Source organism: Apodemus sylvaticus, chromosome 10, assembly GCF_947179515.1.
Source record: "Apodemus sylvaticus chromosome 10, mApoSyl1.1, whole genome shotgun sequence".
Classification (NCBI taxonomy): Eukaryota; Metazoa; Chordata; class Mammalia; order Rodentia; family Muridae; genus Apodemus; species Apodemus sylvaticus.
In genome coordinates, this window is record NC_067481.1 from 22542112 (window position 1) to 22557901 (window position 15790).

Sequence of the window (15790 nt, forward strand, 5' to 3'; positions counted from 1 at the left end):
CTTGCGCCCCCACCTCCCAAGGACTGCATTTGCTGTGGTGTTCCAGAAAAGAGTGACAGGAGCCCATATGCGCCAAAGCCTCAAGACAGCCTGCCCACATATAGGACCCTAGCGTCTTGGTCCTCCCCTCACCCCTGCGCCCCCAACGCTTTCCCACCCGCACACACAGTAGAACACTCCCCCGCACCCCCTCCCCTTCGCTTCTCCTGCCAGCATCCGGAGCCAGCCTGGAAACGGCCTGCAGCTCCTAGACCGACGCGACTAGTGCGAGGCGACGCCTGCGCAGTGTGGCTGTAAGGCGGGCGCTGTCTTCGGAGCCGCCCACCAGGCCAGCGGCGCGATGGCGGAGGAGGTGAGGCCACGGGTGGGGACGGTCCCGCGTGGCGGGATCGCAGGCGCGGGAAGGCCCAGCTGTCCTGGTGCCCATCGCGGCGCTCGGGTCAGCGGGTCTCTTGGGTCTCGCGACAGGTAAGCAGCCTGATGAAGGCCACGGTCCTGATGCGGCAGCCCGGACGGGTGCAGGAAATCGTGGGCGCGCTTCGCAGGGGCGGAGGAGACCGCCTGCAGGTACCGGGGCTTGGGGTACGGCGGGAGGATGCCTGCTCTGCGGCCTTCCCGCCAACTGGGGTGCGTGCTCTGCGAGCCTGCGCCCAAGGATGGTCACAGACAAACAGATTGGCTCACCTCGGGAAAGAGCCTACCTGCCCCAATAGCCAACTTTCAAAGTAGTCAGATGAGGTCCGTTCTGTTGATTGGTTTCAGAAAGCACGTGGGTGGAGTCTGACTTTCCTCTACCCCCAAGTTGAAGATAGGGAGATCCAGAAAGGTCGGAAGGCACCTTAAGAAAGGACTAGTGCATTTGAGAAAGATGCCAGTGAAAATCACCCCTACACTCGGGGGTGGGTGGGTACTTTGCGTTCCTCAGGATTAACTCCTGTACTGACACAGGATCCACTTCTTCCCTTCCTTCCCCTGTCTCTCCCTAACCTTGCAAAGGCTTTGCTGCATGCAGCCTGCTCGGTGGCCTGGTTAGACTTACTCCGCTACCCCAGGCTGAGGCAAGGGCCAGGGTCCATCTGTGCCTAGTCAACCACCTAGTTGTCATCTCCCTTTTGTCTCATAGGTGATTTCGGATTTTGATATGACCTTGAGCAGGTTTGCTTACAATGGACAGCGATGCCCCTCTTCCCACAGTAAGTCCCCCCTTTAGTCTTCCTGGTAGGGTTCAAAGTGACAACGGCTAAGGAGCCAATAAAGGGAGTTTTGTGTTTTTTTCAGATATTCTGGATAACAGCAAAATTATCAGTGAGGATTGTCGCAAAGAGGTGGGTCACTCCCTTCTTTGCTCAAAAAAAAAAAAAAAAAAAAAAAAGGCCGCGGCATGTTTCTGGGGTTGAACCACAGCCTCTAGGACAGAAATCTTAAGAAACTCCATTCCTTAAACACGGTGTGGAGGCCTATAATCCCAGAAGCTGAGACAGGAGGATCCCCAAGTTCAGGATCTGCCTGGATCCAGCTCCAGAAAGAATTCAAGGTCATTTTGGACAACTTAGTAAGACCTCAGAATAAAATGTTGGGAAAAGGATGCTGGGTGTTGGTGGCATTCACCTTTTATGCCAACACTCAGAAGGCAGAGGCAGCACATCTCTGAGTTTGATGCCAGCCTGGGCTACATATTCAGAAGTCTCAGGCCAGACAAGGTTACATATCAAGACCTTGTCTCCAAAGCAGAGGGGGTGTGGAACAGAGGAAACTTACTGGACATGCATCAAATTCTGGATTTGCTCCTTGGTCTTACTTGGTTTTGGTTTTCAATTATTCCTTTTTTAAAAGTTGTTGTAGTGAAGGAGATGTAGTTTTCTTATTACATTTATGTGTATTATTTTTAAAGTGTTATGTGTGTGAGCGGGGTACATATACATATACAGATACCCTTGGGAGTCACAGGAGTTGGAGTTGTGAATTGCCTGATGTAGGAGCTGAGAACTGAACTCCAGTCCTCCGGAAGAGCAGTCAGTGCTCTTAACTTCTGAACCATCTCTCCAGCCCCTGGATGTAGTCTAAATACACGAGGACAGCTTTTCTTTATTGGCTGAGACACAGTGGTCGGTAGTTTGTGTGTGAACACTGTGCTTACTGCAGTCTATAGAATTTGCACAAGATTTGAATGCCATATCTTATTGAACAGCTCTCCACTCCCGAAGGCAGAGAGAACTACCATATTGCTGTCTTCTTCTAACCTGTGAGAAAACAGGTGCTTAAAAAGAGTGAGCTGTTTGCCCCAGGGTCATTTGATGGAGTGCCAGATGTTGGTTTTTCTAGAGTCTTTGTCCCAAGCTCTTTGCACCATTTTATGCCACGTTCTTGATGACGTTACTTCCTTCCTGGTAAGGGAGCAGATACAGAGAATCTTCCCAATAGTTGTTAATCCATTGCTGTAAGATGTGTACAAACACTGAGAAGCCAGCTCTAGAGGCTTGGCGGTTGGTTTACTCCGCCCTGGGCTTGTGCCCTGAGCGGCCCTTCCTAGAGCAGAGCCAGGCTAGGCTCTTACACCTGGCTGAGCTCATTCTTGTAGATAATGCAATTACTTGGTTTCTATTATTCACTGAGGTGGCATACTAACATGGATGGTAGCTTGCATTGGTTGATGCTTCCTGTGGGTTTTGTTTTGTTGAGAGTCTCATAAAGCCTAAACTGGCCTGGAACTTGCTATATGAAGCTGAGGCTGGCCTTGGGCTCCTCTTCCTCTTGATTTCAGTTCCTGAATGCTTGCATCAGGCATATGCACCGCCATGTCTAGCTTAGAGATTTGTTTCTATGGTATTAAGGATTTAACCCAAGACCTTCCAATACTTTGTTTTATTTTTCAAGACAGGGTTTTTCTGTGTAGCCCTAGCTGTCTTGGAACTTACTCTATAGACCAGGCTGGCCTCGAACTCACAGAGACCCACCTACTGGGATTAAAAGCATGTGGTACCACCTCCTGGCCCTTCCAAGACTGTTAATCTGATTGCTTGTTGTAAAGATGGCCAGGGACAAGAGGCTGCACTCTACCAAATGAGCTATACCCCTGACCAACACTGAGGCTTTGTGTGTGTGTGTGTGTGTGTGTGTGTGTGTGTGTTTGCTTTTTGTTTTTTCGAGACAGGGTCTCTCTGTGTAGCCCAGGCTGACCTGGAACTCACTCGGTAGACCAGGCTGGCCTCAAACTCAGAAATCTGCCTGTCTCTGCCTCCCAAGTGCTGAGATTAAAGGCATATGCCACCACTGCCCAGCTTAACACTGAGGCTTTTAAGACATTCCAAGAATACTCTGCTTAATACCATATAATCCCTGCATTTAATTCTCTTTTTGGACAGATGGACAGGCACTCCATACGAGCTCCTAGTAGTCCCAAGACTATATTCATCCACTAAAATTCTTTACTCTGTCAATTCTTTTTTTAGCCCAGGGAGTCTTACCAACTGATTCTTCATGACTTGTGATCCCTGAAGTAGCTGTCCCAGAGGGTCAAAAGTCCTAGTTTCCTAGAAAGAAACCTTAGCTAAAAGAGGCACATGCAGATGCTCTGAAATTTTCCTAATGGTGAATGGTGACATGGATGGAGTTGTCACTGATGTGCTGTGTATCTCTAACACCAATCTGCAAGGTCCCTTTTGTGATTCCTTGTCATGTGCTGGCAATCCAACCCCAATCTCATGCATGCTAGGCAAGTGTTCCACCACTGAGCAGGACCTCAGTCATAACTGCATGCTTTCCTTTTTCAGCTATGTCTGTGTAGCACTTCTATAAAAAAATTTCTTTTTCTTTTAATGTGCATGGATGTTTTACCTGCATGTATGTCTGTGCACCATATGCATGGAGTGCCAACAGCAGCCAAAAGAGGGGACTGGACCCCCTGGAACTGGGGTTACAGAGGGTTGGTCCCCACCCTGTGGATGCTGGGAACTGAACCTGAGCACTATGAAGCAGCCAGTGTTTCTAACCACTGAGCCATCTCTCCAGCCTCAAATAATTTTCTTTTTTTTAATTTTAATTCTTTCTGTTTTCAAGATAAGCTCCACTATGAAGACAAAGATAGCCTTAAATCTCAGAGATCGGCCTGTCTCTGCCTCCCATGAGCTAGGATTAAAGGCGTGCCGCTACCGTGCCTGGTGTTTATGTGCATAAATGTTTTAGCTACATGTGTGTGTGTGTGCCATGTGTGTGCCCACGCCCACAAAGTCAGAAAAAGGCATCATATCCCTTGGAACTGGTGGTTGTGGGCCACCTCGTCAGTGTTGGGAATTGAACTCCAGTCTTCTGCAAGGCAGCAAGTGCTCCTAACCTCTGAGCCATCTCTCTAGCCCATGCGTTTGAGACCAGGTCTCATGTAGCCCTGTCTAGCCTCAGACTTACTCATATAGCTAAAGATAAGTTTGAACTTCCAATCCTCCTGCCTCCATCTCCCAAGGGCTAGGGCTATAGGTGTGTGTCACCACACCCTCTATGTGTTTATGTGTTCTTGGGAGAGAGACCCAGGGACACTTGTGCTCTGGGCAAGCAAACAGCCAGGGGAGCGGCATCTCCAACCCTTCCCTGACGCTCGCTACTTATGTGTGTGACTCTAGTGTTTATTACCATTACGTGTACGAGTGTTTGGCCTACACATGTGTCTGTATACCACCTGTGTGCCTACTGCCCCTTGAAGTTAGAAAGTGTCAGATCCTCTAGAAGTGGAGTCACAGACAGTTGTGAGCCATTGTGTGTGTGCCAGGAATCGAACTCACGTCCTCTGCAAGAGCAGCAAACATTCTTATCTACTGAGCTAAGTCTTCAACTTTCACTGATTTTTTTGTAACGATGAGGATTGCTCTTTAGGCAAGCTCTCCACCAACAAGCTACATCTCTACACCCACTTCTTTCTTTTTTTCTTCTCCTCTGTGTATATGTATATCTTTTGACTTTGAATTTTACTATGTCGCTTTGGCTTGTGAATGCACATGATATATAACAGGAAAATGGGAGTAGTTGGAAAAGCATGAGGAGAAACGTGAGTTCCAGAAATGGTGTGTTCCCATGTGAATGAAAGCTTGAAGAAAAGTCTCTGACACAAAGTTCCGTCTCTGGCGGAGTTTTCGTCTCAAGCAGGGCCAGTTCGATGTGCACTAATGACCTCTCCCCTTGTTGACTGTCCCAGCTCACCGAGCTCTTTCACCACTATTATCCCATTGAGATCGACCCGCACCGGACCATCAAAGAGAAGCTGCCTCACATGGTGCAGTGGTAAGTGGCGCTGAGATCCAGGATGGAGAGGGCCAGGCTGCCCGTGTCCTTCCAGAGCTTCAGTAAGCTCGCATGCTTCCTTCCTGAGGGCCATGCCTCTGACCCGGCTCCAAGGAGGAACACCCACCTGCACCCGGCCCTCTGCTGCTGCGATAGTGGAAGGGCTCAGGGACATCTTGGAGGAGTAAATTAGAAATGTCTTGGCTCAGGAGATAGGCAGCAAGTGACCTTGTCTTGGTGTGTTTTGTTCTGGTGTCACGGATACCACAGTCTGGACAAAGCATAATGAACAGAATTTTTGGGAGGCTGGGAAGTCCCAGATGAGGGGATCATCTTCTACCAATGGCTTTGTTGCTATGTCACTCCATAGCAGAAGGGCTAAGAGAGGGAAAGAACGGGAGGGGGGGTGAACTTGCTTTTGTGACCTAATCTCATTCATTCTTGAAGGCAGAGCCCCATGACCCAACACCTCTACCTTGGGGATTGGTGTAGTTAGTTTTCTCTTGCTGTGGGCTAAGATCCCATGACAAAGGCAACGTATAGAAGAAAGTTTATTTAGGGCTTACAGATCAGAGGGTGAGTCCATGACCATCATAGCCGGGAACATGGCGGCTGAAGGATAAACTTGGCTTTTGAAACTTCTAAGCCCACCCCCACCTGGTGACACACCTCCTCCAACAAGGCCAAACCTCCCAATCCTTCTCGAACAGCGAACAGTTCCAACAACTTGGAACCAAGCATTTAAATATACGAGCGGGGGGGGGGTGTTTATTCTCATTCAGAACACCACAGAGTTCCAGTTTACAACTTGGGGACACAACCAAACTGTAAAATTCTGATAGAGACAAACACCACTACGCTTGTCCATCGTGGTACATGTCCATCATCTCAGCATTTGGAGGCTGGGGCAGGAGGATCAAGGTGGTTCTTGGATGCATAGGAAGTTGTAGGCTAGCCTGTGCTGCCCGGGACCCTGTTAAAAAACAAAACCTAGGCGGGTGGTGGCAATGCATGCCTTTAATCCCAGCACTTGGGAGGCAGAGGCAGGCAAATCTCTCTAAGTTCAAGGCCAGCCTGGTCTATAGTGTGAGTTCCAGGACAGAGAAGGCTACACAGAGAAACCCTGTCTTGAAAAAGAACTAAACAAAACCAAAAACCCACCAAAAACTAGCATGCCTGGACAGAGCCCTGTGGGGGAGGGGATTAAGAAGCGTTCCAATCTCCCCAGTCCACTCCACAGCTCTTGCCTCTCTCTCTCCCCTCATTTCCTCAACTCTATCTTCAGGAGATGGCTCTGTGGAACCATCAGTGGGTGCTGGGACAAGGGATGGGGGGCACTGGGCTTCCTAGGGCGACGGGGTTGTTTGTTTGTAGGTGGAGCAAAGCCCACAGCCTCCTGTGCCAGCAGAGGATACAGAAGTTCCAGATAGCTCAGGTGGTTGGCGAGTCCACGGCCATGCTCAGGTAAGCTCCTCGCTGTGGAGATAGTTCCACCTGACTGGGCCAAGTGCTTTGCGGGCTGGGGCGTGGCTCCTCTGGCTTAGTACTTACTTGCCTGGCATGCTGGAGGCCTGTGAATGCCATCCTTGGCACTGAAAAACAAAAATAGAAATGAAAGCCAGTCTAAAACTGTTTGAGGCAGAGGAGGCTGAGGGTTGAGTAGATTGAGTAGAGCCAGGGGTTGAGAGAGGAGGAAGGGTGGCCCCCGAAGCCATGTGCCTAAGGGGGTGCCATGCAAAGTGATCAGAAACCTCTGGTCCACTGGAATTCTTTTTTTTTTTCTTTAGGTTATTTCAACTTTGTTTTTCAAGGCAGGGTTTCTCTGTGTAGTCTTGGTTGTCCTGGAACTCTGTGTAACCAGGCTGGCCTCAAACTTAGAGATCGGACTGACTTTGTGTTCTCTAGTGCTGGAACTAAAGAACTAAACTAAAGGTGTAAGCCACCACTGGGTACTAACATTCTTTTCTTTCTCTCTCTTTTTTTAAAAAAAAAAGAATATTTAGTATGTATGTTATAATAATTATATATGTATACTGAGATAAGATGTCCACACACACACATATATATATATATATATTCTTTTGTTTATATATGTTTTTTCATACACACACACACTCTCATTCTCTCTCTGTATATATATATATGTACAGAGGTACAGAGAGAAAGAGAGACAAAAAGAAGAATTTAAAACTCCTCGCCTGAGGTGCTAATAAGTTGGTAAAGTGCTTGCTTCATCAAGTAGACAGACCCGAGTTCCATCTCCACACCCATCTAAAAAGCTGGGTGTTGTGGAATGAGTTTGTTACCCTAGCACTGAGGAAGTGCAGACCGGCAAATCCTGGGTAGGACCGACTGACTGGCCGGCCAGCCTAGCCTACCACTGAGCCCCCCACTCCAATAAGAGACCCTGTCTCTAAACAAGGTGAGAGTCGGTGAGATGGCTCAGCCTGATCCCCAGGACCCATGTAAAAGTGGAAAGAGGGAACTGACTCCTGGCAACTGTTCTTGACCTCCGCAAGTGTGCCGTGGTACGTCTGTACCCATAAACACACATTTCCAAAACTAGAAAATAAGATGAATTCCAAACAGTGGTGGCACATGCCTTTAATCCCAGCATTTAGGAGGCAGAGGCAAGCAGATCTCTGAGTTCAAGGCCAGAGTGAGTTCCAGGACAGTCTGGGCTACACAAAAAAAACAAAACAACATGAATGACTCTTGAGGAAGGACACTCAAGGCTGACCTCTGACCTCCACACTTGGGTCACAAGTAGATGCATAACTCATGTACACACATGGACACAACACAAGCAAGCATGAATACATGTCTGCATGCACATGTGCCACACACACACACACACACACACACTAATAATATATAAAATACCTAGCCCAAGCAGAAAATAAAGGCCAGGAGCCAGGGCCATGGCATTCCCAACAGTTTGGTCTCTTTGCAGGGAGGGCTATAAGACGTTCTTCGACACGCTCTACCAGAACAACATCCCTCTTTTCATCTTCTCGGCGGGCATTGGTGACATCCTGGAAGAAATTATCCGACAGATGAAAGTATTCCACCCCAACATCCACATTGTGTCCAATTACATGGATTTCAGTGAGGATGTGAGCCACGTCTCCGCTGGGCTGCGGAGGAGGGACTGGGAGGAGGGACTGGGCTGCGGAGGAGGAGCGGGCTGCCGAGGGGGGCGGGCTGCGGAGGAGGGACTGGGCTGCCGAGGAAGGACGGGCGGAGGAGGGGCGGGCTGCCGAGGAGGGGCGAGCTGTGGAGGGGGGCTGGGCTGCCGAGGGGGGCGGGCGGCGGAGGAGGGGCGGGCGGCGGAGGGAGGCTGGGCTGCCAGCCTTGGTGCCTTCCGCTTGCCAAGCTGGCCTCTGCTCTCTGCTGGGCATTTTTCTCCCCTTCATCTTTCGTTCGCTGAGACAAGAGTCTTGCTGAATTACTCAGGTTGGCCTGGAGGTCCTGAGCTTAGTCAGCCCTCCCGTCTCGGCCTCCTGGATGACTAGGACTGTGTGTGAATCTTGGCACTTGACTTCATGGGTTACTTACTTTCTTTTCTTTTCTTCTTTTCTTCTTTCTTTCTTTCTCTCTCTCTTTCTTTCTTTCTTTCTTTCTTTCTTTCTTTCTTTCTTTCTTTCTTTCTTTCTTTCAATACGGTCTTTTTATATATCTCTGGCTATTCTAGAACTTACTGTGTAAACCAGGCTGGCCTCAAATTCACAGAGAAACACACCTGTGCACCCCTCCTTGACACCCCCCGCCCCCGCCCAGTGCTAGGACTGAAGCATTCACCACCACACCCAGCCTGTGTGTTCCTTTAAATGGATCAACAACAGTTAGCGCTCTGTCACGGAGTCCTCACTTATAGGTCACCATAACCCTGTGGCACCACCATAGGTTATGTATTACCCTGGTTACCAAAGGGCTTACACTTAGACTTGTGTATTGAAAGCTAGAGGTAAGCTGCTCCAATTTACCCAAGTTTTCACTTCTTCCCAATGGACAAGCAATGGCCTTTAATCCGGACATTTGCAAGATGGAGGTGGCAGGAACATTGAGAGCTCGAGACCTGACTTTTTGAGCTACAGAACAAATTTCATGGTGATCCTAGAAAGGCTGCGTAGAAAAAAAGATGTGTCTCAATGAAAACAGGAGCCAGGCATGGTGGCACACTCCTTTAGTCCCAGCACTTGGGAGCAGAGGCAGGGGAGTTTTTATGAGTCTGAGGCTAGTCTGGTCTACATGGTGAGTCAGAGTTATGTGTAGTGAGACCCTGTCTGATAAAAATGAAAGGAAGGAAAGAAAGAAAGGAAGAAAGATCGGCATGGTGACACATGCCTTTAACCCTTGCACTCAGGAGACAGAGACACTTGGACCTCTGAGTTCAAAGTCAGCTAAAGCTTCAGAGAGACTCTGTCTCAAGAGAAAAAGTTAGGGGTGTAGCTCAGCGGTACAGGGCTTGTGGAAGGCTTAGGCTAAATCCCAGTCCTTAATAAGAGGCCAACTATGATATTTGGGTTTCTGTGGAGGGAATCTGTTGCACCTCTTCCCAACTTTGCCGTAGCCACCCAGAGGGCAGCCAAAGGCAAGACAGGAGCAGCTCAGCTGCGCTCCATGAGAACAGGAAAACAGAGCGAAGGCAGCCCAGCTCTCCAGCCTCTGGTTTGAGCCACAGTGAAGCTTTGCCATCATCTCTGGCTCTGGGAACTGTTTCTTCTCCCATGACAGACAGTGGAAGGTGTGCTCCATGGGTCCCCCTGTGGTCTTGTCTCCTGTCGTGGTGATTTAGGGCTTCCTGAAAGGATTCAAGGGCCAGCTCATCCACACCTACAACAAGAACAGCTCCGTGTGTGAGAACTCCAATTACTTCCATCAGCTTCGGAACAAAACCAACATCATCCTGCTCGGAGACTCCATAGGGGACCTCACTATGGCTGACGGGGTCCCTGGGGTGCAGAACATCCTCAAGATCGGCTTCTTAAATGACAAGGTAGGTGGCGGCTGGCTGTCCCCTCTGGCTTCTGCATGGATTCCCTTTCTCGGGCGAATATCTTTCATGTGCTGGATATTGTGGAAAGTATTAGGGCCAGAGAGGAGGGGCATAAGTCATGTTCTCCATCTTGTTCTCTCTCTCTCTCTCTCTCTTTGTGAGTGTATATGTATGTGAGTGTGTATTTAAGTACACGCACGCACATTTGCACTTTGTTGGAGAAGAAATACAGAACTGGGAGATGCCAGAAAAGTGCTCTGTCATTCAGTTAAATACCAAAGCCTTAGCACACTGCCCTGTGCTTCCCACCATGGCCTGACCCAGAAAAGAATCACCGCAGCTGGTCATCCTAGCATCCTCGTGTGACTGCGTGCCCCATTCTAGTCCCACAAATGCTGCTAACCCATTTAACGCTCACTTTGATGCCCTGTGAGATGATTCCGTGGGTTTTCTTGGGAGCAGGGGAGCCGATTTTTTTTTCCCCCAGGACAGGGTTTCTCTGTGTAGCCCTGACTGTTCTGGAACTTATTCTGTAGTCTAGGCTGGCCTCGAACTCCCAGAGATCTTTATCCCTCTGCCTCCTGAGTGCTGGGACTGAAGGCATACCCAGTTTTGTTGCACGCCTGACTCCTATCTTAAAGTCTTGACTGAGATGGGAGTTGCCAGGGTTGAGAGTATGATTCTATAAAAGGAAACAAAAGCAGCCGAGACTGGCAGGGAAGGATGGAATCCAGGCCAGGAGGGTTCAGAAGAGGTGTCCTTCAGGGTGGACCCAGCCAGCAAAGGCTGGAGCCCAGTGGATGCCAGAGCCTTAGGAAGATGCCATGTGACACTGGGGCATTAGTTCTTGATACTGTCTGTCAGACACTGGCCAAGTGTGTCTGACATGTGTAAGTCGTGACACATGACATAAGTACATGTGGCCTCGTTGTGGCCGCTCAGGCCCCTCGTTTGCCTACCTGGTCCCTAAGCTCCTCAGGTTTTCACCAGAGAGCTGGGGAGTGGTGCTTGGAGGCCTCTATTCCCAGACCCAGAGCATGAAGGGCAAAGAAGGACATTTGGGGGACGCAGATCTGCTTCCCTGGCAGGTGGAGGAGCGGCGGGAGCGTTACATGGACTCCTACGACATTGTGTTGGAGAAGGACGAGACGCTGGACGTGGTCAATGGGTTGCTACAGCACATCCTGCGCCAGGGGGACTGCGTGGAGCTCCAGGGCTCCTAAGACTCAGCCCGGGCCCTGCCTCAGCCATGAGGAGGAGACGCTGCCCACAAAGCCTCCCCGGTGGGCACAGAGAGAAGTTCAGGGCAGACGAGAGCTGCTGGGCCCTCCCACACCCCCTGACTCCTTCCCCAGGCCTCTGCCTTCCCCCTGCTTTGAAGAGGCTTGAGGGAGGCCTCGCCTGTGGGAAGGCGGCAAGGGTGCTTCCAAGTAAACCATGGACCACAGCCTTCTAACCGCAGTGTGAGCCTTCTACAGATCACCTGGTCCAAAGGTTCTCTCTAAGAAAGTTTTCAGAGCTGGGAATACAGATGGCTCAATGGTGGAGCTGCTGCCTAGAATGTGGAGGGCCCCGGGTCCCTTCCCCAGCACTGTATGGGAGGAAAAAGAGAGAGAGAAAGAAAGAAAAGCTGTATGTCCAACAAATCTAATGTGTGAATCAGATGGAAATTAAAAAGCAAGCCGGGCGGTGGATGCGCATGTCTTTAATCCCAGCACTTGGGAGGCAGAGGCAGGCGGATCTCTGAGTTCAAGGCCTACAGGGCAAGTTCTAGGACAGCCAGGACTACACAGAAACCCTGTCTCGAAAAAACAAAACAAAACAAACAACCCTCCCCCCAAAACAAAGAGTGACTCCAACTCATGGTGTGGGAGTGGGGTATGCATCAGGAACCACGACCCTCAAGGCACTGGAATGTGTAGTGGAGACCCCTGGAGCTCCACAGAACTGTGCCAGACCCACCGGCCCGAGCCAAACAGCCTGTGAGGGGGGCAGGAAGTGGGCATGATTATAAGAAAGATAGAAAAGGATTCAGAGACAAGAGATAGATTTGGGAGGACTGCCAGTCATACTGCCACAGCCTTGAGGTTTTTTTTTTTATACCTCACAGTACCGTGGGCAGCAAAGCCACAAGCTGAACAGAAACAATTGCTGAAGTATACACAGGACATCTGTCCTTATCGAGAGGCCTCCCTGTTCCTTCCACCAAGGTCAATGGAACATTCAGACCCTAGCCTTGAGTCAAAAGTCTGCCTGCCTCCTATCCATGTCTCAGCAGGCCAGGAAATGCCAACAGACCCTGACCTGCTTTGACTCTGCCTGGCAGGCGGACGATTTGTTTTGTTTCTTTTTCTTCTGTGCTTCAGAGAAGCAGGCAAACAGCTCCCCACACAGAACAAAGTTTGAGAACAGAGAGGAAAGCGCAGAAAGCCAGTGTGGGTGCAGTTTGAGGCTGCCTGCTGCCTGGATCCTGGAAGAGCCTCGGAGTGTGTCTGTAGACCTGAGAGGGTAGGGATGGGGGAGGGGTGACCCTGTACCCACAATGGAGTGGGTACAGCCTTGAAACTGGAAATTCAATTGAGTTGAGGTGGCTTGTCGTGATACCCCCATGTGCACAGAGAAGCCATTTGAGAATGCATTTTCTATGTCCTTGGAGTTCTCCATTTTTTGATCCAATGCTATCAGTGTTTGTTTTTTTTTTTGTTGTTTTAATTTGTGTGTCTTACCTGCATGTATGTATGTACACCAGATATGTGCCTGGTAATTGCAGAGGTTAGAAGAATGTGCTGGCTCTCCTGGAACTGGGGTCGCCCGTGGTTGCTAGCCACCATGTGGGTTCTGGGACCTGAACCAGGATCCTCTCTGCAAGAGCAGCCAGTGCTTGTAACTGACCCACCTCTTCAGCCCCTCTGAAAGGGATTTGAGATTAGACACCCAAGATGGACTGCAGAGGGAAGCAGAGGTAATTGGTTTGCTAGTGTCTTGCAATTTCAACTGTCCTCAAAAGACCGAAGAACTAGGGGCATTCTCCCCATGGCTCCTGTCAAAGAACAAACAGAAGGGCTGGTTCTCCTGGGGTCCCAGTAAAGTTGTTCATGCCCCCTCCTGTCCAGGAGGCTGGTTTTCGGAAGTGAGGTTTCCATATAGATCCAAAGGGAACGGGAATCCAGGGCTAAGGAATGTCTGCCGAGTGCTGGTGCCATTCTGGCCACTTAGACACCTGCTGTCTCCGTGACCCTGCGAGCAGAATCCTGTATTTGTAGGTAGCTCAGACAGGATGATGCACAGCAGGAGTCAAGTTCTGGGTCCTTTTAGCCAAAGCCTGTGCCTGTTCTCCATCTGGTGATTTCTCGGCTTCCCTAGGGGCTTGGTTTTTTCTTTGGGGGGGGGGGGTGGAGACATGGGGAACAACTATGACTGGTTCAAGATCACAACCCAGGAGCTTTCTAGGGGATCTGGTGACAAAATGCCAATCATTGGCCTTAGGCAATAATCCTGTCTTAAGATCCTGGGAAGTGTTAGCTTTCTGTTACTGTAACAGAAATACAACAATCAACTTAAAAGTGGGGGGGAGGGGAGGATACTTGGGTTTACAGTTTGTGAGGTTTCAAGCTGTACTATTTGGCAACAATTGCTTTGGGACCTGTGGTGGCAGGTCCTGGTGGCCTATTTGCCTTAGGGTAGTCTGGTACAAAAGAGACTGGGGGTCTTCACAATCCTCTTCAAAGAATACACCAATTGTCTTAGTTCCCTTTTCTGTTGTAACAAAACTACCTAGGTGTCTTATAAATACAGTTAGTTGGGCTTGCGGTTTTAGGTTAGAGTCCGAGATGGTAGCCAAAGGAAGCAGGAGCACCTGGAGCCTACATCTTGATCCACAAACAGGAGGCAGAACGTACACGGGGGTGGGGGGGGGTGGGGTGGGGCGGGGGTGGGTGGGGTGGGGCGGGGGTGGGGGGGGGTGGGGCGGGGGTGGGGGGGGTGGGGCGGGGGTGGGTGGGGTAGGGCACAGAGGATGCTTTTGAAGTCTCAAAGCCTGCCTCTGGGACATATGCCTTCCAACAAGGCCACACCTGATCCTTCCCAAACAGCACTGCCAACCGGGGACCAAGTAGTATTCAAACAGATGATCGAGTGGGGGCTATTCTCATTCAAACCACCACGCCAGTGAAACTTTCTGCTAGGTCCCCCCTTCTAACAGCATCCTGGGCTGGAGACCTAGCTTTAGCGGACATCCTGATTCTAAACTAGCACTGGGCAAGAAGGTGCTGCTTAGGAATAGTTAGGAAGGGGAATGTGGCTTTTCATTTTTCAGTCCCTGACTCTGTACTGAGAAAGCACTGGGCATCTCCATCACAGTGTGCAGAATGAGACAGGCAAGAGAGGGTAAACAGACTGGCTGGCAAGAGAGGCAGCCCTCTCTAGGACTGTAACATCTGAAGTCAGTTCCCTTCCCTCTGGCAAGAGGGTGGAAGTGTTGCGGTACTGAAAACAGAGCTGTATAAACAAGTGTAATCTGGCCTGGGTGGTTTAGTTTGATTCTTGAGCTTTGGAGGTTGTCTGAGGTCAAGGACATTGTTTTTACCTTCAGCTAAGACAGGGGACCGGATTGTCTGCATGCCTCTCCTGCAGACCCTCATCACTGGACAGTAACCCTCAAGATCCCAGGCCTCTTTGCACCCAGAGGATCTGATTAGGCCTGAAGGAGAGTAATGTGAAGAGCTCTATCTGGAGTCTGGAGTTCATGCGGCCATGGCAACGGCCTGGCTTATCCTGTCTCTGCCCCTGCCCTTGGGTTGAAAGTGCTCTCCTGAGCCAGGGAGATCACTCGGCCTTTAGGGAAGGTGCTTACTAGGCAAGCCCAAGTCCCCAGAAACCACCACGTAACAAGCAGGCACAGCATGCACCTGTAATCCCAGCTCTGATTTGCAAGCCAGTCGACCTACCCTAAGTTTTGACTGACAAGTTCGGTGAGAGAGACCCTGTCTTAAAAAATAAGGTTTATGTAAGGGGCTGGCATGATGGTTCTGCAGCCCAGCATGGTGGCACACTTGGGAGTTAAGGGCAGGCAGCTCTCTCGAGGCCAGCCTGATCTACATAGCAAGCTCCAGGACAGCTAGGGTTACAGAGAGGGTTTTTTTGAGGGTTACCTCAAAAAAAAAATATGCGTGCAGGGGAGAGAGGACTCTGTAAAAGTACTAGCTGTTCTTCCAGAGGACTTAGCTGATTCTCAGCACCTGCGTGGCTGTTCACGATTGTCTGTAATCCAGTCCTAGGAGATCCAGTGCTCTCTTCCAGCCTCTCTGGGCATCAGGCACACATAGGGTATACAGACATACTACAGGTAAAACACTCACAAACATAAAATAAAAAAAAATAATTAAAAGACAAAAGTGAGAGCCCATATTGCTCCTCAGGAGGACCACATTCAGTTCCCAGCACACACACACACACACACACACACACACACGGCAGATAACAACTGGCTGTAGCTCTGGTCCCAGGGCATCTGATGCCCTCTTG

At 50.0% G+C, this 15790-nt stretch overlaps 1 protein-coding gene across 1 annotated transcript; it reads left to right on the plus strand.

Moving 5' to 3' along the window:
• Positions 1-272: 272 nt before the first annotated feature.
• On the plus strand, positions 273-11723 carry Nt5c3b (5'-nucleotidase, cytosolic IIIB). Its single transcript, XM_052196150.1, has 9 exons — positions 273-352; positions 469-567; positions 1124-1193; positions 1279-1325; positions 5183-5268; positions 6643-6732; positions 8222-8384; positions 10067-10267; positions 11356-11723. The coding sequence occupies exons 1-9, from the start codon at positions 341-343 to the stop codon at positions 11488-11490; spliced, it is 903 nt and encodes a 300-aa protein (XP_052052110.1). The 5' UTR covers positions 273-340; the 3' UTR covers positions 11491-11723.
• Positions 11724-15790: the final 4067 nt, after the last annotated feature.

Excerpts from the sequence above, each read along its gene's own strand:
- Nt5c3b (XM_052196150.1), top strand. Across the intron at positions 568-1,123 it reads GCGGAGGAGACCGCCTGCAG|GTGATTTCGGATTTTGATAT; the intron begins GTACCGGGGCTT and ends TTTGTCTCATAG. Across the intron at positions 10,268-11,355 it reads TCGGCTTCTTAAATGACAAG|GTGGAGGAGCGGCGGGAGCG; the intron begins GTAGGTGGCGGC and ends CTTCCCTGGCAG.